The 24,373-nt window shown below is 36.5% G+C and overlaps 1 protein-coding gene across 1 annotated transcript in view; it reads right to left on the bottom strand.

Moving 5' to 3' along the window:
- Positions 1-9,697: 9,697 nt before the first annotated feature.
- The window catches only part of LOC146000479 (uncharacterized), a 57,119-nt gene continuing 42,443 nt past the window's right edge, over positions 9,698-24,373 (bottom strand). The window contains exons 12-15 of the mRNA XM_083138158.1: positions 23,137-23,775; positions 21,618-21,775; positions 17,499-17,635; positions 9,698-14,245 (exon numbers count right to left, since the gene is read on the bottom strand). Coding sequence (XP_082994284.1) covers positions 10,212-14,245; positions 17,499-17,635; positions 21,618-21,775; positions 23,137-23,775 — 4,968 coding nt within the window. The 3' untranslated portion in view covers positions 9,698-10,211. The remainder of the gene's footprint in view (positions 14,246-17,498; positions 17,636-21,617; positions 21,776-23,136; positions 23,776-24,373) is intronic.

Genomic DNA, 24,373 nt, shown 5'->3' with positions numbered 1-24,373 from the left:
GGGTTGTGCAACTTTTGAAACACTCTGTATAAGAAGCTGAGCATCACGGTATTCAAAACATCGATAAATAATTCGAGAAAACAGGAAATGGGGTGTTGGGGGACAAAGAGTAAGAAATTATTACTCACCCTCTGGAATGTTCATAACATTGATTTTTTAAAAAAATCATTTGCTAACTTACGCTGTACTGCAATTTGAACTTGGAATCATCAAAATTTCGTACATATTACAGCATAAGATCACAGTCGTCAGGCTGAAATTTTTAGTCGCCATGGCGACCTGGCAACCGAGAGTTTTCGAGCCCTGAACATTGCATGAACTACTTAACCCTCAGTTGTGTCATGAACCAATTGAAAACTTGGATCAAATTCACTGAGGTGTTCTCTATTCCTAGGGTTACCAGACGTCCGGTTTTTTCCGGACATGTCCTACATTTTAGCTGGCATCCGGGAGGAATTTGATAAATGTCATAAATGTCCTACATTTTGAGCATCACATAATATTAATTAGGAAAGTAGGTAACAGAAAAAAGTTATGCACGTTACAAGTCTATGGACTGCGCTTCCAAACTCAATAGTGAAATTTATTTTAATTCAGTCGTTGCCCAGAAAGAAAAAAGTTTGTCCTGCTATTAAACATACCGAAAAACGGAAGCGCTTAATGAACAAAGCTTTGAGACCACTTTCTGATAACGTCACTGTTCAATGCCTGAGGAGAATTTCTTGCCTTAGGGTTTATACTGATGAAACAAGGTGTTGCCCATTCTTATTCAATATAATTTGATTGTAAAGCAGGGGTATATAGAACAAAGTTATTCAGGGTGTCTGCCAGTCAAGAAAGTCATGGAAGTCAAGAAAAAGTAAAAGACGGAAAAGAGGTCTAGAAAAGTCCAGAAAAGTCAAGAATTCTGGATGTGTTACTTTGGTAGACACCCTGTTATTGAACTAAAGACTACCCAAGATGAAACTTCTCAAACCATTTTAAATTACGGTAATTGTTGAATATTTGTTTGCCATTACAGGTCATAATTCAAATGTTCAGAGTACTCATCAGCACAACAGACTTACGAGAGAAATTATTTTTTCATAAAGTCTGTAAAATGTTTTTTTTTTTTTAATTTATCTTTCTCTTTCCTTACTTTCTCTTCCTATTTATCTTTCTCTTTCCTTTCTCCATCTTGTGTGTGAGAGAGAGAGAGAGAGATAGATAGATAGATAGATAGGGGGGGGAAGAAAAAAACAAAAAAGAATAAACAAGGAGAGAGAAAAAAATATTTTTTTAGAAAGATAAAGAGGAAGAGAAAGATAAAGGACCTGCCTCCCCACCCAAAAGAGAAAAAGGTGTAAAAAGAGAAATTTCTTTCTTTTTTTCTTCAAAATAAAGAAAGAAGGGAAGACTGAAAGAAAAGAAAAAGAAAGAAAGAGAAAGATTGAAATAAGGAGAGAGAGAGAGCGAGAGAGAAGAAAGAAGGAAAAAGGAAGGAAAGAAAAAACTCTTCCTCTTTTTCTTTCTCTTCCGGAGAGAGAGAGAGAGAGAGAGAGAGAAAGCTTTCTCTCTCTCTCTCTCTTTTTGAACCCTATCTCCATGCACCCCCTCCTCCAGAAAGAAAAAGGAAAATAGAACTTTTTTTCTTCTTTAGAGAGGAAAAAAAGAGTTATCTCCTCTTCTTTCTCTTTCTTTCTTTGTGAGAGAGAGAGACCTTTATTTCTTCTCTTTCTTTCTTTCTTCGACTTCCTCACTCTCTCTTATTTTATTATTTTATTCCCCCCTCCCTCTCTCTCTCTTTCTTTCTTTCCTTTTTTCTTTCTCTTTCTTTCTTTCAAAGAAAGAAAAAGAAAGAAGGAAAGAACGAAAGAGTAAGAAATAATGAAGGAAAGAAAGAAAGAACGAAGGAGAGAAGGAAAGAGAAGTACGCATTAAATCATGTAGTCAGAGGTGCACTGATTAATATGATTGCAAGTTTTGAAATTTTGCATTTAAACATTCATTAAGAATTCATTTCTTTTAAAACTGAAAAGTGTCATTTTTCAACTTCTTTCTAACGTGCTTTATAGAAATATGTATTATTTATTGAGAATGTTTTGCATCCTACATTTTGACTTAATGTTCTACATTTTGGGACAGCATGTCCTATACGGCTTACAGCGATCTGGTAACCCTATCTATTCCTGTTGCTCAATTTCTTAAAATTATGCAATATTATTAGATATTTTATTTTGCTATTAATTTGATGCCCTCAATGTCATACTAACTTGCTAGACGAAGTCTCTGAGCTCCTCTGTCGATCACATCTCTACAGTCACAAGGGGTTCAATGCGTATGCTGGGTCTTCTCTATCGTTTCACGGAAATAAACAACTTGACTGCCCTCAGCACCTTTTACAAATCTTTTGTGTCACCTAAAATTGAATACTGTTCTCCGATCTGGTCTATGGCATGCCCCTCAAATTCAGATAGACTTAATTCCGTCCTAAATTTCTTCCTGGCCATTGTTCGACACCGAATTCAGTCCACAAAACACTTGCAAAAGTCCATCCTCCTGCAAATGTTAAATATCCAAACTCCACAAGAGAGACATAGACAGGCTGACCAAATATTTCTACATAAAATAGTGAATGGCAACCTCAGAAGTGACCGCCTTCTTCAGGAAATTCACTTTCGTGTGCCTGCCCGTTCAACAAGAAGCACTCAACTTTTTGCCTCTCAGAAGCCGAGATTGTGTCTCATCCAGCGCTCTCTGTTCCATAGACTGCCCAGTGAATATAATAATCTAGGAAGCCAAATAGACATTTTTGAAAATCTGGACAGTTTTAGAAGAAAGTTAGCAAAAAATATGTAAGTCTTTTAACCACATGTAATTTTTTTTTATGTTATTATTTTTGATGTATTATGTTATTATTTTTTTGTCCTTATGTTCTATAAAAACGTTCCAATGTAAAATGGCTAACGCTGTATTTGGAATCTTCTATTAAATAAATAAATAAATAAAAAAATATACGAGGGTGTACCATTTAGTTATGGATTTTAGATGGCAACCATGTAAGGTAAGGTTGGGTGAATTATAATGTGCACTTGATGTATACTACAATTCATGGGTATTGGTTAGCAGGAAGTAACAGCAAGAAACAGCAGACACATAGTGTATAGGAAGTGAAGCCTGCCTGTCACCCAGCATGTGAAGTTAGAAACAGAACTAACCTTCCTCCACATGCAAAGGTTGAGAACACAAAAAGTTAGTTGTGGCTTATCACTCTAGCAAAGGGCAGGACCTTCGCTGTGAAAGTATTCTAGGAAGTGCTATGTTCACCAGATCTAGATATCACAAGAGAGGTCATCTTCCTTCTAAGTGACATCCTGACCTTTCAAGGTCTTCTTCCTCAAATTTAGACTAACTGCAAACTTTGTAAGGCAAGCTGAGCAAGGTCAAGGAAAGGTTAAGACGAAACCTACAAATACTAGATTACAATTACTGAAATCCTGTTCAACGGAAAGTGCTGCCCATGATGTTCGGTCAAAAGTAAAGTTGCAGCTTTACATTTGTAGCACAGAATCTTAGAGACCTCCATAACTGCAGAACTTAACATGAGATTGGGCGGGGTTAAGAATGTTGCACTACAGCAAATTACTAACACAGTTACATGTTGCCTAACATTAAACATAGTGTTTATTTGAAACTGTCTCTCTACCAATGAATCTGGAAAAATTTTATAACATTTTCCTCCCTTGGGACCATGCAAATGGAATATTTAATGACGGAAAATATAAAATCCAGAAACATGAAATCAGGATTCTACTGTATCTAACAAACAATATCAGGACAGAGTTTCAAAAAACATTAGCACAAGAATATATTATATAAAAAAAGTTTCATCCTAAATTCTTGATATTATTTGTGGAAGGAGTGAAATAAAATTTTCAAATACATGCTTGTCCACCCACTTTTCTTTCGCCATATTCAACTAAAATTTTGAACCAGGGCCGAATTTACGATTTTTTTCCTTGCACCTAGTGGAAATATTTTTATCCTCTAGATTACATAATTCTCTAGAGACCTAAACCTATCTTTACTGAAATCACAAGTAAATACACGACAATGTCAGCAAGACTTGCATGAAGCCTGTAGCAAAAATACCTAGCCGTATCTGATGGTTGCATAATGGGCAACTGCATTTCATTAGGAGCTTGTGATGCGTCCATGAGAACAACCTCAACATGAGGAAAATTGCATCATGCTGGGTTCCCGATATTGTCACTATTGTGCAACCATCAGGTAAGGCTAGTTATTGTTGCTTCAGGCTCATGCAAGTTTTGATCTCATTCTTGTGTATTTTTGCCACGATCAAACCTGGATTTTGATCCACACAGAATCACCGTTCTACCTTTATAAACATGTTTTAGAGCAGTACAGAAAATGGTGTTCATTTTGACCTCCTACGTACACAACAGCACTCCCTGTACTGACCACATTTGGCACTCCACACATCGACATGGGTCCAAAATGACATTGCTCACTGCCTGATAGCACATGTACAGTGTCGTTACCTTTTCCTGAGAGTGTTGCCACTACTTTATTTACAACCCACATATATTAAAAATACACTTCAATAAAAAAATAAATCAATCTTCACATTTATTTAATGCAAAAATAAGAAGGAAGTCATTTTTTGTAATTATAGAATTATTACAACTTCATAAAAATAGAAACTGGAAAAAATGCACTATTATGAGTTAGTTACAAGTACCAAGGTTGAAGTTCTACATCTTACAGTTACTTCTCCCACTTACTGTCGTAACTTTATCCAGGTGTTAACTTGTGTAGTAGTTCATACTGTGGGATTGAGAGACGTGATAAGAGATAATTCAGGTACTCTCAAATTCCGAGGATGGTGGCAGTGGCTACCGAAGTTAATAGAAAATTACCTAAAACAGCTTCGCGGAAAACGTGAGTACCTGAATTGTGTAGTACGTTATTATTTTGTGAATCTATTTCTCGATGTTGAATTTACTCTTTCATTGGTAATTGCTCATTCTTATTACACAGGCGGCGCCAGAAATTTTTCACGGGGTGGGCAGAAGCTGTATATTCATAAACTAGGGTGGGCATTATAAATGTAAGACCTTATATGAGTTTACATGAACTCAAGCCCCCTCCCCTCCAACATATACAGGGTGTCCTAAAACAACTTCAACAACAGTTTGATGCTGATAGATATATAAAAAAAACAAGAAACTTTTCCTCATACACATAACCTCAAAAGTGCCTACTTTCTGATCTAGGAGCGTTGAAAATCTAACCTGTATGTATTCAACCCAACTCACCAAACGATAGCTCTGATGTAACTTCCAGGGACGCGTAGCAAGGTTGCCACTTGAATTGAAAACAACAACTTGGGAGTCTTAGGCAAAATACGAAATAATAATTATACTTGTGATGTTGTAAGCATAGGTGTGCGCAGACTAATTTATTTTGGGGTCCCTTAAGGGAAGTTTCAGTTACCTATCTGGACAAGGCTAGACTAATAGTCGTAACTTCATGCTCCTTTTCACAGAAACTATTAGGTATATGAACATGAAATCTTAACATTATAGAATAAGTATTTGTTATCACTTTTGCACAGGTTTTACTATCCCTGTGTCGATATTTTAAGAAATGAGAGTAAACAATTGAAAATGATAAATACAATGCTATATCTCTACAGGTACTATCAGCTGAATCACTCTCACGAAATACATCTGTAGGTTCAGTTTTATCATGTTTTATAGTGCACATTACTTCATAAAATATATTGCTGTACTGTTATATATCATTTTAAACCGAGAGCATTCATGAAACTCTTTGAACATTAAAGTCTTATTGGAAATGTTGGAAGGTTGCATTAACAAACGAGTCTGTCCTCGGGAAAATAATAAGTATGGGCCGATATGTGAAGGGGCTCTGCGGTTTATAAAGGGAAAAAAATAATTTATTTACTACATTATTACTGATTACTGTAGTAAAGAAATATCACATTATTTTGTGGAGAGGGAGAGAAAGAGAGAGAGAGAGCTGGTAATTTCAAATGAAATTAAATTCTTTACTTTTTTACCATGGATAATATTTTTATTATTTTAATGGTAGGTACTTAAACACATTTTTTTTATTTTTTGAGAAGACATTTGGGGTAGCCGGTACCTTTGGCACCCCGTGCGCACTCCCATGGCTGTAAGAAGTACAGGATTTACAAGCTGGCCAAGGCGACTGAAATTCAAGACTCTACATTCTAAAATGTCCCCATCGAGTTTCGATTGCCGTGCAGTACCAATAATCGTGAATCGTGAGATTCACGTACAACATATTGATGAAATCAACGAACTGAGAAATGCAAACATAGTGTGTTCGCAACTTTGTTTCACACCCAGACTGTTATTTATTTCTAATTGGCTAATCGAGTCCTTCACATAATATGGGGGTAAACCTCTTACTGAAAAGAATGAATAGTAAAAGCTCTTGCAATAAAATGAAGAACATAATTTAAACATTAATTAATTCGCACATTAAAACTAATACATAATAACTAAAATCAATCCGACCTGGATAAAGGTGCCACTACATCACGTATGCATTCCGAGTGCCCAACACAGCTCAGCGTTTGACATAAGTATGGATAGTGTCTTATTAGCAAAATTAAAAAAAAATAAAGAACCTGGGTATAAATCAAATTCTTAGTTCATTCTGCATAATATTTACCTAGGCTAAAGAAGGACATTTAGGCTAAATATCACCCGAAAGTAATAAATAAATAAATAACATTGTAGGCCTATGTATTATGTTATGAAGCACAAAGTTCTAAAATTTAGTTTCTATTCTATGTTAGTTAATCACAAGAAAATCACATGATTGCAGAACTGATAGGCAAAATTTATCTGTAAGAAGATTTGTTGCCTCCCTGATGGCATAGTGGTAGAGTCGTCGCCTTGTGATGAAGGAGTCCCGAGTTCAATAACTGGTGGAGACACGTAGTGGTTCGGACCCCACTTTAAACTGTAGGTCCAGTCCCGATTAGCCTATCTGTGCATAAAGTGGACTTATAACAACAACTCATGTAAGAAGATTTCTAAATGCGGTTGCTAACTCATTATCAAGTTTTGAAGGGTGCAGAATGGCCTGAAGTGCCGAAGCACCAAAAAATTTTAATTAATTAATTCATTCATTATCAAGTCAATAATTCTGCAGCTATTTTTCAAACCTACAGAGCCGTTTTATCAAAAATCTATTTTTGTGATTGCTTCTTATTAGTAGAACGAATATAAAATTGTAATTTTTATTTTAATTTGGATACCAAGGTAGGTAGCCATAAGTTCGCCACCCCACAGATTCTATGTTTAGCCAAAAGATATCAGAAGCTACTTCATGCCATGTACATGGTGCCTTGGAAACTACGTTGAACACTTAAGGTCGATTTCCGTTAGCATGTGCTTGCTTGGAGATAGTCGCCACATTCTGTTGGTAGTGGTTGCTGGCTAGTGCTGATATAACATTTGCTCCGTAAGCATCCGTTTAATACAAGAGAATAACTATTGCATTTAGATAGTGTAATATATGATTTCAAAGCCTACATTGTGTACTTTCTAGGGGTATATTGTTAAAATTAAATGTATAATTGTTATGTCGCAATTTCTGACATGTTTAATAAAAGATGCACGTGTTCTTAAGTTCGCCACTGTATTGTGCGTCAGAACTTATGTTATGACAATGAAACTTGTTTCCTTAAATAGAGTAATACTTAGAATTCATTAGATTTGCATACAGATTTTAAACGTTGAGGGCCACCAAAACTTAAAGGGTGTATAACATGTAAGATCGACTCCCGAAGATGAACCATCCACCAATTAACAGCCGCGCTGTCCAATTTCAGAAAAGTTTGTTCTCCCGTCCATCAGATCCCGGTCCTTCCTGTTTCAACGCACTTGGTTATCCAACAGCCACAACCACCCCCAACACTGTAAGTCCTAAAAACACAACCCGTCCCCATCCAAAAAGAATCCTGGAGCAGGCAAATCTAGACAGCTGGTATTGTTTCCTTTGCAAAGATGATCGTGTCCTACATATGATATGCTGTAGTTTATGTCATCGTTACGTTCACGAAGGATGTATGGGATTAACGAAAAATGATAAATGTGTTTTTGTTTGTCCAGTGTGTTCAAATTGATACTTGATTCTCAGTGTCAAGTGAAATTGTCTTGGACTAAAATTGTGCTTGTTACAATCTATACTGATTATATGCATGGATATTGTATAATTAATATTGCCTTTGTTTAGTATGAAAAAAAATTGCATCCACACACTATTAACTTCGGCAGTTGCAAACCCCCCCCCCCCCTCCCTTCTCTTGGTCACTGTTCGAGAAAGGGGACCATTTTTCTTCTCAAAATTTGTTGTTCTATTGAACATTATCATTGCAAAAGTATTTTCATATTTTGAAAAAAATATATATTTCTTCGTGATTTTTAATACAAATTTGGTTAAGGTGGCAAACTTAGGGAGACACACCTCATATCGAAATTAGAAGATGACAGGTATATAAAATCATGATGATGAAGGGACAAATCAAATTACCTCTGCCTTAGTATTTGAATATACTTAGACCTAACTAAACAACCTTGTTTGTTGCTGGAGGAAGCAACGTGAAGAAGAGGTTTTTATTTGTTTAACAGATTACCTTAATCATACCCAGGCCGGAAGCCCGGAGTTGACAACATCAAGCAACTCCACTCCACCCCTTGTACACTCAGTTTCAGTTATAACGTTTTGGCCAAGTTATGGCAGACAGTTAATTATATTTCTATATTTTTGCCACATTTCAAGTATCTATTTCTTTTCAGTATGTGGCACATTTTCAAAGCAATTTGATGCATCGTCCCTGTGAAGACCAGGAGCTGCAGTCATCCTCAGGTCCATAATCCTGTTCTAATCTTGATCATATTTGCCCAAGTTTGCGCCTCCCATAAAGCCTCCTAAGCCTACTGGCTGCTTAAGCATACAAGTGGGTATTAGATCACAGTTTTGTTTCAAAAGCTTTGGAAATTCCTTTTGCTTTCCAATGATAAAGTTAAGGAAGTTCAAAGAAAGAAAAGCTTAAATTAATTCCATTCAACTTATTATTTACTCTAACTTTCGTAAAGCTATTCACCAAATCAGTGTTTCAGAAAAGGACAACAAAGCTTTTTACTGAATGATAATATGTGAACTTGTCTGTAATATAGATAATATTCACATGGAGTGAACACCATAATAAACTTATTTATTGAACCATTCGCATTTTCCCATGTGTATATTTATTGAATTTGATTGGATGGGCAATTGGGTGGGTACAGCAATTTTTGGGTGGGTAATTGCCCACTCGTGCCCACCCCTGTCGCCGTCCCTGCTTATTGGTGAAATTTTTCAAACATATGCTTCATTTCTTCCTTATAACTTTGAAATGAAAATAGATTGAAAATTTTGTAATTTATTTAAATATTCCTAAAATGATGGTTTTAATGAATTCGTCTGTATAATGATTGGAATAGAGAATAGTGGAAGATGGTTGTTGGGGGAGGAGAATATCCACCCAAGGATATAAAATTCCAGCAAAATCAACATTTAATGCCTGACAAGTAGATAGCCTGTAAAGCATAGGTAGCTACAAAACAAATTAAACTGGCAAAAAAGGGACAAAAATAATTTATTTTGTCTTTATTGTACAGGAGAATATATATATTATCATTATTATATATGTATACGTCTTCAGTATATGAACAAACTATACAATATGTACACTTATTTCTTCAGTGTCCAACCACTGAATACTCATTTTTAAAAAAGCATAAAATCACTTCATAAGATATATTCACACATATGCACACACTTTTTAAAAACATTTTGCACTATCCAACCTATTTCTTCAATGCCATCAGTTTATTTTTTACTTTTTTTCCATAAAATGCACTTTGATTGCATTCATTAATGATTGAAAAGGGAGAAAGTTTCATGACGAAGGGAAAAAAATAGGGTTGAATTGCAATTCAATAGTATTAAGAAAACTCCACAATTAATGAAAAAAGATTGGAACTAAAATATAAAACATACAGATCTGTTACCAAACATAATTTCAATATATTCCTTTACCTTCATTATTCCGCTTGCGTGCCATTACCATTTATTCTTAAGCACTTAGTTTATTATAAGACACTTCACCTCCCTGAATGTGAGATGGTAATCATACCAGAAGATTGTACATTGGTCACAAGACTATCCTCTGCGTCATGATCTGTTTGTTGACTAGCTACGTTAGCCACTTGCTCATTGGTCCTCTGCCCAGACACTGTTGCGTTTTTGTTTGTTTTCAGTATCTGAACTAGTTGGTTCTGTGATATATACTGAATTTGGCCATTAGATAACAGGATACCTAGTTTCTTGCCTTGAGGAGAAGAAACAACCACGAGTTTCCCAGTGTGGGAACTTTGTACTTTCCCTCCTGGTTTCCCTGCTAACTGCTGCTTGTTTGTGTTCTGCTGTGTGGGTTGTTTGTTCTGAACAAGACTGTTAGAAATTGCAGCCTTCTGGGGGACTGTAGTCGCCTGATGCAGCACGTTTGCGGCTGCTGTTAAAAGGGTTTGCGAGGCAGGAATTTTCTCCTGCACGCAAGCAGCCTGCTGAGGTACGGTCGAAGTGCTGGCAAGAGCGACTACAGACGGCAAGGAGGTAGTTGTGGCAGTCGTTTGAAGTGCTGAGATACCTGCAGGATAGGTTACTTTTTTCACACTTTGAGATTGGGTGATCCTGCTTTGCTTAACATTTGTTTTGATTTGTCTCTCGGTTCGAGGTGTACCTGCAGTCGGACTTGATAAAGCAGAAGGGATACAGTAAAGAATATTTGATTTACCTGCGTAACTCTTGGCTACCTGCTGTGCGACTGCTGGAGAAATGTTACTTTGGCGGGAAGCTTTTTTACCAGTTCCTGACAACTGTGATTTTTGTTTTAACGGCTTAGTTTGAACGAGCTGCACGGGCGCAAGTGGTTTGGGATATGCAATGGAATTGCCTTGTAAGATTATGCTTTGCTCTCCTGAGGAATTCAAGATCACCGAAGATGCAACTGGGTTCAAAGTTGAAGAGGATGGGCTTGTCTGCACCAGCAAGGTTTGAGGCTTTGTTTGACCAGTGGATGTTCCAACAGGCCCAGGTGTTTTCAAAAATAATGTCTGTTGCTTTGGGGAGCCTTTTGTCGGTGAGGTAGACTTTTTAAGTGGTGTGACAGATCCCCCTGTTTGGAAAAGCACCATCTGCTGTTTGGGGGAATTTTGCATCGGGGTAGATGTTAAACTGTTTGCCTGCAGAATTAGTGTTTGTTGAGGAGATGCTTGAAGAACTGGCGAAGTTGCAGCTTTAACATTTGTAGAAGAAACCATGGGTTGCAAAATAAGCGTCTGCTGTGCTGCGGAATTTTGGAATACTGTAGGGACTGACACAGACTTCAAAGAAGCTGAAGAACCATCAGCCTGCAGAATCAACGATGCCTGGCTTGGATCTTGGAAAGCTGAAACTCCGGCAAATGGTTTTAGAGTAGCAGAGGTGTTGTTTGTCTGGAAGATGAGTGTCTGCTGCTTTGCTGGTATGCCAGGTTTGTTCACCAATATAGTTCCAGGTTTACTTAGAAGGTTCAATGCTGGACTCTGTTGTAATATAATTTGATTCTGTTTCGTTGGTTGAAAGACATTGATTGGCAACAAATTCTGAACCTGTGATATAGAATTATTTATAGTTGCTGTGTCTACGGAGGCAAGTGTGTGGGCTGTTGGAGAAATTTGAAGACTTGACAAGATGGTATCCTCCTGATTCACAACTTGTATGTTTGGCTGTGAAATAGTTTGTACATCTCCCTGGTATAAGTTGTCTGTTAGTGTACTGGTAACCTGGTGAAGCGTTTCCAATGGAAAATCTGCCTGCACTTCCATCACAGCAGGCTCTTGTAATTCTGTCTGAATGACATCTGGGTAGCTTCCTTGCAGTTGGTTTCCATCACACAAGTCCCCTAATAAGTGGGATTCTGTTGACAAACTTGGTACAGCATCGAATGAAACAGGTGAAGTCTCCAACATTACTGTTGACTGTTCAACTGGCATGGAACTTCCTGTACTGACCACAAGTTGCTGGTTTGAGAACAATGTTTCAGTCCCCAAAATTGAAGGCTGCGGCACATCAACTGGGACTGAAGCATACAGCTGCGGCTCTGTAAGTTCCAAGCTGTGCTGCTGTTCATGTGACTCCACAATAATCTGGTTGCTTGCTTTTATAGTCTGCGGTTCAGAGTAAAATTCTGTCATGGCCGATTCTCCCATATTTGGTAATTGGCTATTAATATTATCAGTCTCGCTATCATCCACTTTGTTAACTGATGTAGATGTTGGAGTTGCAACAATAAAACAATTATCTCCCGAAATATTTGACTGAGATTCACTACCAGTAGACGAAAATTCTGAATTGGGTCCTAAAACACATGTAGTGCTCCTTCCAGCTGATATCACCTGTTGATTTGTTGCCTTTGGGAAAATACTGAGGCCCAAATTCATGGAGGAGCCACTTTTCACGCAGGTACTAGATAAAGAACGCTGGATCATCTGAGTGGAAGTTGTTTGACTTTGCAGCATCTTGGAGGGAACAATGCCACTACCTTGAAGCTTAGGAGGTTTAACCGTAATGGATCCTTTACCCATACTTTTAATTATCTGCGATGCTTCACTCCCAACGTACTGAATGAGCAGCGGCTGGCCATCTGAATTCACGGCTGGAACCAGGACGACTGGCTGCTTCCCGATGCTCTCTGATGACTGAATTTGTTTCACTGCCTTTTCCAGAACATCTTTGAAAGATGACCACTGCACGTACTTTGCCGAATTTGTAGCAGACGCTGTCATAGAACTTGACGTTGTGGTGAGTTTAGGAACTGCTGATATGACTGACGGTGTTGCCGAAACGGTCACGGTTTCTGCACTTCTCTGAGCAATCTGAGGTAGCGTGTCCGGGTTGGAGACATTAGGAATGGTGAACTTCTGCAGTATTAATGATGTAGATTGTGCCCCTGTTTCCAAATCAGAGCTCCCAGGAACTGCTCTCAACTGAGCGATTTCTTCCACGGGGCATGGATGAATGTTTTTGAACTTTTGCCTGTTAACAGGAATCTTGTGCAATTGTCGGTGTGTCTGAACAATGTTGCTTGCAACAAGCTCTTGAGAACTAACCATCAGTGCATTTGGTAGATCATCTGACAATGTCTTGCTGGAAGTACCTTGCACTTTCGGTACCGATGGCACAGTAATATACCGTGCACTTCCTTTTTCCTTCTTCCTTTCACTCACCTTAGCACCAGTACGATTGTTGTTAAACGCATTTAGCTGAATCACTGGGGAAGTATCACTGGGTTTTTTCAATGCAATTAGAGAAGTCTTACCTTTGCCAGAAGGTAGAACCACTTTAGTTCTAGCCGAACCGTTTCCACTTACAGGAGTCCTAACTACATTCATTTGATCTCCACTTTGACTAATCACATAATACACTGGGGATTTCTTGGCACCTTTGGACATATTTACATTCTTCAGCATAACTGGTCGCTTGTGATATTTGGCAGACGTTCTGTTTAGAACAAGGGGATCTGATTTAATGCCACCATGAACAGATACTGCTGGTTTATCTGATGGCAAGCTACGTTCTGGTGGTGTTCTGTCTCCAGATGTACTAGTGGTGCTTGCCTGTGCATCGGAAATGCAAATACTAGTACTACCACTTTGTACACTGTATGGGGGCACAATCTTACTTCCACTTACGAATACCTTCACAGTTTCCATATTTTTCCCAGAGTCATATCCGCTGAGTAGCTTCCTCAGAACCTGACCACACGTATCACTTGGTTTTGAGGTTTCCCCACCTTCACTAGCAGAAGGCATCTTGATTAACTGCTGTCTGTACATTTCCCATTCCAATATCCTATTCGCTTCGGCAACGCTATTCTTCGACAGGTGTTGGAGTTTCTTTGGAACCGGCTTCCTTCTCTGTTTCTTCCTTGCTGCATCTGCTGCACTTGAATCCCCAGATCGTCTCATTTTCTTCTGCCCCAAGTCACCCATATCTGCCGATTCACCTGAATCAATACTGCCTTCATCCCATGCATCAACAAGGGGCCTTTTGCGTTTGACACGACGAGCAAGGTAACGAGGATGAGGGCCATCATCTAGAAAGACAAAAAGGTGCAATGAAATGTTTCAAATCTGGAAGACATTATTACTTGCAAAAATAACACATATAAGTGCTACCTGGAGACTTAATCAATAAAGTCTGAATATAGAATTTACTAGGGATGGACCGATATGATATTTACCAGTACCGATAACCAATAGTCTACCGATCCGATATAAAATTCCAAATGGTTCATTGAACTCCTTAATAAAATTATGGTACAAGATGAAGCAAGCTTTTGCAATGTAAAAATTATATTTATAGATATATTGGATTGATACTTATAAGTAATTTTACCCATAAACTGATTTACAAAAATGCCTACATCGGCCGATACCGATAAGAGTAACGATTAATCTGTCCCTTCCCTACAATTTACTAATACTGACCAGATATAAAATGGACATCATTTCCAGAAGTAATCAAATGATTCTATCACGGTTTTTAATGCATGAGTGATGGATACAAAAAGAAGCTACATATCAGAAATTTAACTGGCTATCAACACACCTTTACAGCACATGAGACAACATGTCCAACTTAGCTGAATACTTTATTAGTGTTACCAGGTGTAACAAAATTTACTGTTGAAAGTACAGTATTAATTTAATGTTTGTCAGAAGTCAAAGTTCGTTTTAAGTCCACTTTATGCCTAAACGGGACTGGACCTACAGGCTGAAGTGGGGTCGACACCACTGTGCAACATGCCTCCACTGGGGACTGAACATAGAATCTCTTGATTACAAGGTGACACTATACAATCGGGAAGGCTCATCAATTTAATATTTTCAAGAAGGTAGGAAATCTATCATCCTTCCATGCTACTTCACAAAATAATGCAAAGTTCAATGTAAAATGTGAAATAAACTCTTTATGAAATTTAAATTTTATTTGTCCACCAATGCTTTCAAGAGTTTGCATTATCCTGAGAGTTATGTAAAATTCACGAATCCAGTGACAGCAATGGAGGTAGTGAACAATTTCATACAGGAAATCATTTGCAACAAAAGACAACTACACGGAACAGCCTGGTGAAGAAAATTAATTTCAGTTTCCCAAATGCTCATGGAGCATGGTTGAAAGTCACCTCCTAGGGCAAACTTTCCAATAACGCCTTTGAAAGGGTCAACAATTACACTCTGAACAGTCACGTTGGAAGAAACTTGAGCCAGAGTCATCTGTCTCTGTGAGACTTACAAAACACAATTTTAGCAGAATATTTTACAGAAATATTGAAATTTTTCAAAATGCAGATCAATGAGGTTACAATGAGCCACTGAATTTGGATAACACAACAATAAATTTACTCGGGAATAATGCAAAACAGGCTAGAAAAGCTTAATTTTTATATTAACTTCAGTCTCTATGCGTCTATTCAAATATTGAGTGAGTACCTTTTAAAATACAGTAGTGGTAAAAAAAAAGTGAAAATATTCACTGTTAAGATTCATCCTTCTAATCAATTTGCCACAAAGCTGATTCAAATGCATCAAATGGATTTCTAGACAGTGTTCCAAAGATACTCCTATTCCCTGTTCTATGTGCTTATAATCTTCTTGTTGAACACAGGCACTTAACCATTAATTTTACAAACTAATGTATTAAAATTATACATTCTTCTAAAGCTTACAAATTTGCATACAGCTTCAACTTGAAACAGTTTTGCTTCATTCAACTTATTAGCCGAAGGTTATGCAATTTTATAATTTTCTCCATTATTCGTGAAATTACAATAAACCTGAATAACATGCAGAAAACATTTACAAATGAAAGTTTTTATGACAATAAGAGTACGTAATAGATTTTTTTAAAAATCCTAAGATCCTACAATACATTGTTCCAGATAACTGCAGAAGCAATTTTGTGCCATTTTGATCTTCATGGAAGGGGGGGGGGCAGAGTGAAGGAATGGGGGCTTCTGTGGGGGACTAATATCCTGACAAAATTCAGCTTTTCCCTAATTTTCTCCAACACAAACCACTTTAGTTACTGAGCTAGGTATGTGTGGAGTTGTAATCTATATTATCTTGATACTTCAAACCATTTCTGATATTTTTGTCCCACAGGGGCAGGAACGAAAAATTAAGTCAGATGAAAGGTTAAAAAAGAAAATGGCAGGTTCACGTTGGCAGTTGTAAATGACTATGCAGAGTCACAGTGACAGATTTCTTAACAGTAAGTCCTGATGTTCTGCCTCTTAGCAATATGCAAAGCAACCAATACAAGACAATACCACAAGCATTATGACTAGGGCTCGAAAGTTGATGACCTAAAAAATGTCATAAATTACCTGCAGAATGAGCTTAAAATGACCTAAATGGAAAAACATTGACTTAGAAATAATTTTTGCTCTGAAAATGAAAGCCTGATGTTTCATAAATTACAAGACAGTAGTTGAAAAATTTGATAAAACCCGTTGCTTGGTAGCTTAAACTACTGAAGCAAAGAGAGAAAAGCAGTTACGTGCTAATGCAGTTTTATTTATTTTTACTTCAAGGTTCCATAAAATAAACCGCAAGGTTTTTCTATACAAGCCATTCACTTCCATTTAGAGTGAGCCTTCCACGACACAGTATTCAGCCAGCATCTGAAAATACAGTTGTGTTTGCGTACATCACATTATATATATGTTTTTATATTGTGACTAATTTTACTTTAAAACCATATATTAAGGCGATAGTGTCCAGCAAGGGAACCTCAAAGTAAGCTTCCCATAAAGTATTTTAATCCATTGCCAAACATTTCAGTGAATAATAATATTGTGCTTTTCCAATGACCGTATTTTCGATTGATGGTGAACTTGCTAAAGGGACCATGTCAGGAAATTTTAGCACGTAAGTTATGCTAGCAAATGCATTTAAAATTCATGAAACAACAGGGAAAGAGAAAAATAAACCTCAAAAATGATGAAAATGCAACAAAAACAGAAAAAAATACTGAAAAATGACAAACCCAAAAAATGCAAAATAAAAAAAAATATTTGCTGGTTCTAACTGAAGGGAAATGGACTGATAATCTGGTTTAGCATTGTTTTAAAGGCTCCAGAAAAAATATAATTTTTCATAAACTTCCGAGCCCGACTTATGACACACATACAAAAAATGGGGGGGATAAAGGTGTTACAACAAAACCATTGTCAAAGGTGATTTCCATGACATTTTGTGATATCTAATTCCGTAGCATTTCAATACCCATCAACGAACTAACTATATGAACCTTATCTAAGCAAGTCAACAGACTCAACTTACCGAAAGTTTCTTCCTCCTCCTCCTCATCATCATCTTCCTCTTTACCCTTTTCTTCTTTTGAGTCTTCTAGAATTTCCTCTTCGTACTCTGGTTCAGATTTCCATGCTTCCTCTGCAGGGTCTATTTTATCTAGTTTCCTGCAAAGATTTACATGAAGAAAATTAATAAATATCAGGTACAGGATGAAAATATTTTTAAAAGAAGGGTATGAGCAACCAAATAGGAATGCACTGGTGATGAAAATATATTTCAGAAAACTGGAATCACAGCAAGCATTCCCCAATGGAATCTATCCTTTGCTAACAACTTTCGGCCTTTTAAGTTATTTGCTTATGACCCATCCATTGTTGTTTTATTTCTAGTTATTCCTACATAAACAAATACAAGACAACATTACTATACATTGAGTTTATGCAAAATTAATACAGGGAAAAAGAACAAGTTGTATTCAGAATGCAAGTACCTATGATGAATAAGTGCTAGAAATAGTAGAAACCTTTTTGTATCCTCTCCCCGAAGAAATAAGCTGCCTGTGAAGACAGCCACGTCTGCATTTACAATTACGTATTTAAAATAATGTGATGGGAGCAAATCTGTGTTATTTCTGAAATCTGAAAATATTTAAAAATAAATGTCTGATGAAGGGAGTGTGTATTTTCCTGAAAGGTCGCAACAAAAACGGTTTCTTTGCTTGTAACAACCGTAGGCTACAAGAGAAATAATTCTAAAATGCAAGATGCGTACATAGAAGAAAAATCATACAATATATTCCGAGTAGATTTTCTCAAATAGCCAGTAAAGGTACATGCTACACATAGTAATTATTAGGGATATGACGAAGCTGAACATTTACTGATGCCGATGTACTCACCGATAACACTGATAAACAATGAAATACTCCTTTAAATAAAACTAAGTGATCTTTATGTATTCAGATGTGCTGATAACGAATATCGCATCCGTTTTCCTGCGTCACCTAAATTTTTTGCAGAACACCCACATTTTATAGTTTTATGGTTTCAGTTCTCCGCACCCTGCTCCGCATCCGGCTTAACGTTTGGTTCCTAGCACATGGATAAGAACTTTTCAGCGACCTTGTGTGTTTATGACTGGCACTTAATATTTAGTGGAGGAAACATCTGGCAGTAGAGAAATTTCCTGTTTCTCTGTTAAAATTTGTTCTTTTGTGGGTTAGACTAGTATTAACTTCCTTTCCGATAACTTCGCGAGTAGCCGTATTTTATGTTTGTGTATGTTCGTGAAATTGTGAATGTAATATTGTGTATAGTGAAGTGTAGTGTAAGTTGTATTTTAACAAAACGATAAGAGCATTCATAATTGTTTTTTTTAAAAGAAATATATTATAAGTCAATTAATGAGTTTGCCATGTCACACAAATGTGTGAATAACCCAAACTTGTTTTGTTATGTTTGCGGGGAATTTACTCCGAAGTCACAGAGAAATACGATCACTCCTATAGTGAAAAAAGCATATGAGTTGTATTTTGGAAGTAAAGTAGAGGAGGGAGAAAGCTGGGCACCAGGTAAAATTTGTTGTAATTGTTCGCGAACTTTACGTGGTTGGCTTAATGGCACTCACAAATCAATGCCCTTCTGAAACCCTGTAATATGGACAGAACAGAAAGATCATACTAAGGATTGTTACTTCTGTTTAACAAACATAGTGGGATATAGTTCTAAATCAAAACATTCTACATTTTATCCTGATGTTCCTTCAGCCAAGAAACCTACGAGTCATGATTTTATACCAATTCCTAAGCCTTCTAAAGAATGGACAGTGGATGAAACAGAACCAAGCAGTGCTTCTCCAGATGACGAACCTGGACCCTCATATTCAAACAACGATCCAAATTTTCCTCATCCAAATATACCTCACTTTATTTCCCAATCCGAACTAAATGGTCTAGTCAGAGACCTCAACCTTTCTAAAGTTCAAGTGGAATTATTAGGTTCTCGTCTCAGAGGGTGGAATTTATTACAAGATGGTGTTAAGATGTCATATCGGAAACACCAACAATCACGGACACATTTTTTTTCTGTTAGTAATGAGTTAACTTACTGCAATGATGTAGAAGGCCTTCCGCAAGAACTTGGAAGGAGTCACAACCCAAACGAGTGGAGACTATATTTAGATTCATCTAAGAATAGTTTAAAAGTAGTATTGTTGCATAATGTGAATATATACCCATCAGTACCCCTTGCCTATTCTTCCACCATGAAGGAAACATACAAAAGTATGGATACAATATTAAAAGTGATAAATTATGAAAAATATGGTTGGCAGATAAGCGAAGACCTCAAAATGATTGGTATACTGTTAAGCATGCAATCTGGGTTTACAAAATTTTGTTGCTTTCCTTGCGAATGGGACAGCCGGGCATTACAACATTGTGGATTGGCTTTGGATAAACACGGTGAGGGTTTTGTGTACTTGAGAAAAACATTTCCTAAACTCAGTGATAGTAAGTTAAAAGAAGGCATATTTATTGGGCCTCAAATCCATGAGATCATTCATGATGACAACTTTGTGGAATTGCTAACAGAAAAAGAGAAATGCGCATGGTTAGCTTTCAGACAAGTATGCTGTAATTTTCTTGGAAATGTGAAAGCTGACAACTACAAGGAACTTGTTAAGAAATTGTTGAAGTATTATCAGCGCATGGGGTTCAATATGTCCTTGAAAATTCACTTTTTAACATTCGCATTTGGACTTTTTCCCCCTTAACTTGGGCACGGTTAGTGACGAATGCGGCGAGAGATTTCACCAGGATATTTCTGTCATGGAGAAACGATATGCAGGAAAATCGGTACAGAACATGTTAGCAGACTATAATTGGAACCTCAAGGAAGAGGTTTCTGGTGGCAGTTAGAAACGGCAGAGTTCAAGAAAGAAATTTTGAAAATGCGAGTAAAAATGTGTTTTTTTCCATTTTTTTGCATGAAATTTCTTCACTGAACAGTCAAAATTGGTCCTATACATATATTTTAATTTTTTTATATTTCATAGCTATTCACTTCAATATTTAAATCTTATTTCATGAGCAAACAAACAAAAATAATTTCAAATTTCGATGTATTATTACAAAGGGAATAAAATTTTTATTAAAAACAAAAAATGAAAATCCAGGGAAAACGATAGGTGATACAGCATTTCTACTTTCAGATTTGGATTCAGCGGGGTCGAATTATAAATAATCACCTATTTTCGTTCAAAGGAGCAAAAAAAAGTTTGAATTTGTTCATCAGTGTAATTTTTGGAACCGATGCCGATATTTAACCAATTCTGATGCACAAGATTATTCAACAGAAATGGGATGTTATTTTCAGCACTACAAAAATAAATTTGCTATGTACATTTCTATTGCACATCATATGTATATATATAATATATATTCTCAAGAGATGCAAATGTACATTTGCATCTAAAAAAAAAGTGGTAATGTGAACCTTTAAGAACATAGATTCTCAAGAGATTTAACATTAGTACACATGCAGTTCTTTGAAATGCAAAATGAATTCCTGTTCCTAATGTTGTAAATTTAATGCTCGCAGATTAAACTTCAGAAACACAAGTTTTGGAAGCACTTCTGGAAGTAACCAACCTACTTCTTCTCTTATCGCAAATCTGTCCACCGACACTGAATACTGATGCAGCAGGTATGCCCAAGTATTTTCTCACCACTTGCTTCAGGTTTGGGTACTCATTTTTGAATTTCCAATACAGCAGCGAATCCTGGTCACGTGGAATAGTTGGTTCAGCAATGTTCTGTTTTATTTCTGATTTTGAGGTAGGTTGATCCTCTGAATGGGAGTTTGCAATAATTTCATTACAAAAATAAATCTTACAAAATTAAAATATAAAACTTCTTAGAATGTAAGACTCTAGTATTATCTGTACCGGTTTAAATATCAGATTTTCGCCTATGCCGACACCGATGCAGATATGTCAATTTCTGCCCATTTTCATACATCTGTAATCGGCTTCAGCACATCCCTAGTAATTATCATGCGACTTGTAAGAAATGCTGGAATTTAAAATTCCATTCTGGTTTAACTATATTAGCACAAGTTTCAGTTATGCATGTACAATAAATTTTACCTGTTCTTGTAGTCCTCCCACTCTTTATACAAGCGAAATCTCATTCTCCTCGCAGCACCAACTAAATTTGACTCCCACGGTTCAAGCTCCTCCAGAAGGGCTGCCAGACGGTTTGCCAGCCTCACTTCGCAGGTGGGACGGCTATCTTTTTGAGCCTTCTACAATACAATTGAAGGAAACATTAATACATTAAACGGTTTATACTCACTTGCCACATTCCAGTTACCTACTTAGAAACATACACCGATTACCCCCAAGTCAGTCACTGATTTCAATTTCTATGTGTGTGTGAAGTTTCTAAATATGATCAGCTTAGTTCTCTTGAGATCTATTATTTTTGTTAATGAGCTTAAACTGTGCAATCAAAATAAATATTACTGGGCTATTCTTGCTGTAAAGTTAATTTTTAATTGGAGTCCAAACTCGAGTATCTATAATATTTAATACATTATAGGTGTTGGTAAGAAACCCTAGTCTGGTAGTATGCTAAATAAAACATTGTTTTATTGTAGCTCTTTGCTCAATTTCCATGATTGTGACAACAGAGAAAATTCCACAGTTTCATTCCTTGTTGTTCACTATTAAATGAGTCCTATGCAATGAAATGTTCATAGAAGGTGGAGGAAGATTCTTACTAAGTAGCACCACATGTACCGCATGGACCGACTCCCAGTGACAGCCTACAGTTTCCACGGTTCAACAGGTGTGAGGTGTTACCATGTTCCACATACATCTTTAGCTACTCCGTTGAATAAAAATCTCCATAAAATCAGTTTCACAATGTGAATTGACATTGATAATGAATGGATTTTAAAAACACATGCAAAGAGCTTCAAAACAAAAATTGATAAGAATGGTTATTTGATCAATTTTAAAAATCTGAAAATTAAGAATTATGTTCAAAACCTTTTTGCCTGACCTACATCATGATCGGATCATCCGTTCTTTATTAAATAGAATTTCAGAAAGATATATCGTTTTGAAAGAAAAAAAAACTTTTCTTTGTTCGCATGACGATAAAAATTCAAAGGCATACTAAAAAAAAATTGGTTAGCATAGATTAATGCAGAATTGATTAAATTAAATTTTGTTGTAACTCGTATTTATGTATGTATAGTGGTAATTTTTAATTAAGAGTCCAAACGCGATTATATATAAATTTTAATCTGATTGTAAATATTTAATATTAGTTGCTTACACAATTAACTACACATGTGAATAATTTATTGAAACCCATTGAGATGTTGAAAACTAACAATTAACATAAGACTAAATTATCCACAAAATAATGAGCCATTTTTTAAAATAAAATAAAGATCCACCCATCCCCTGAACCATGCAGTTAATGGGTGAAGGCTAAATAAAAAATACTCAAAGAAATATAAGTGCATTTTGAATTAAATATGGCCAATTTTTAAATGTTTGTGAAGAGAATTCATGCAAAATTCCCAGTGACAAAAATCAATCCATACCTCCCAGTCCCCCTTTCCTTCATGAGGTGTATACTTAATGAACTCACCTTTTGTAACTTTCTTAAGATTTCCACATCATCCGAGAACTTTGCTATGAGCTGGCGAACACCGTCCACACTGTCCACCACTAATTCAAACTGGGAAATGTTCGGTGCATATTTGCTTGCATCGTAAAGTTGGTGACGTTCACCAAGTTTTATATCACAGCCATTTGCTTCGTCGTCACCTTGAGGTTCACCGAACTGTTTACTACTTACACTGGGTTCACCCTGAACAGAATCACAGTTAACGTCAAAGGCTAAAGATTGAACTGAAGTCTTTTCACACGCACTAACACACTCTTCTAACTTTTCGCTCTTGACGCTGTCCACGTTGGCTACTCCGGTGGATCTGGTTATGTCTCTGCTTGTACTATTATGCTCATTGCTGGACAGTTCACCATCATGCTCTCTATCCCTATTTGCAACACCAGTATCACTAGCTGAAGAGTTCTGTTCCGCACCTTTGGTAGCAGTATGAAGATGTTCATCCTGAGGAGTACTGCATGACTTGGTGGAAGTTTCTGTCCTGTCAGTATGTGTTGATTCCAAATCTTCACTAGAGGAATCTGTATCACTAACCTTAGAATGTACATTATTCTGGTTTCCTTTCTTCTTTGCTTTAGGTTTAAGCTCAGGTTCATCTAACTGCAAACAAGATAAAAATATAAGTAATAAATCTCAAGTAATGTTAGTACAAGGGAAAGTCATAAAAAAAGTTTCCCATGTGTGAATTTCCAGAAAGCATGGAGATTTTGGGTTGGTAATATGTTGTGATTATTAGAGGCACATATTTTTGGTAAATAAAAAAGCAAAATTTCGGTACAAAAACAGTCTATTTCGGGTTCAAAAGCGGTAAATAAAATAAATTGTCGGCGTTATAGCGGTTAATAATCACAACAAAAGTGGTATATGACATTTTGGTTTTAAAATTGTGAATATAATCCTAAATTTGATTTAAAAACTGTACTTATTACACAAAATAAACTTTTCCCTTCTAATAGCACATTTATGTAGTTACCAGAGTATTAAGTTTATTCCTGGGTAAAGCGGTCCATTTTTGCTTCTCAAATATTTACAGCAGAATTAATCAATTTTCTGTGAATTGCATAACTCACAGGATACTTCAGACTTCAGAAAGTGTCGTGTCAGTATATAAACGGTAAATTTCGTGTTTAAGAGTATATTTCGCATAGAAATATGCACCTCACACCTTTCAGAGACATGCGAAATTAACATTACAGCA

This window comes from Lepisma saccharinum, chromosome 16 (assembly GCF_977018435.1).
Source record: "Lepisma saccharinum chromosome 16, izLepSacc3.1, whole genome shotgun sequence".
NCBI classification, from domain to species: domain Eukaryota; kingdom Metazoa; phylum Arthropoda; class Insecta; order Zygentoma; family Lepismatidae; genus Lepisma; species Lepisma saccharinum.
This window is presented reverse-complemented; position numbering and strand designations above follow the sequence as displayed.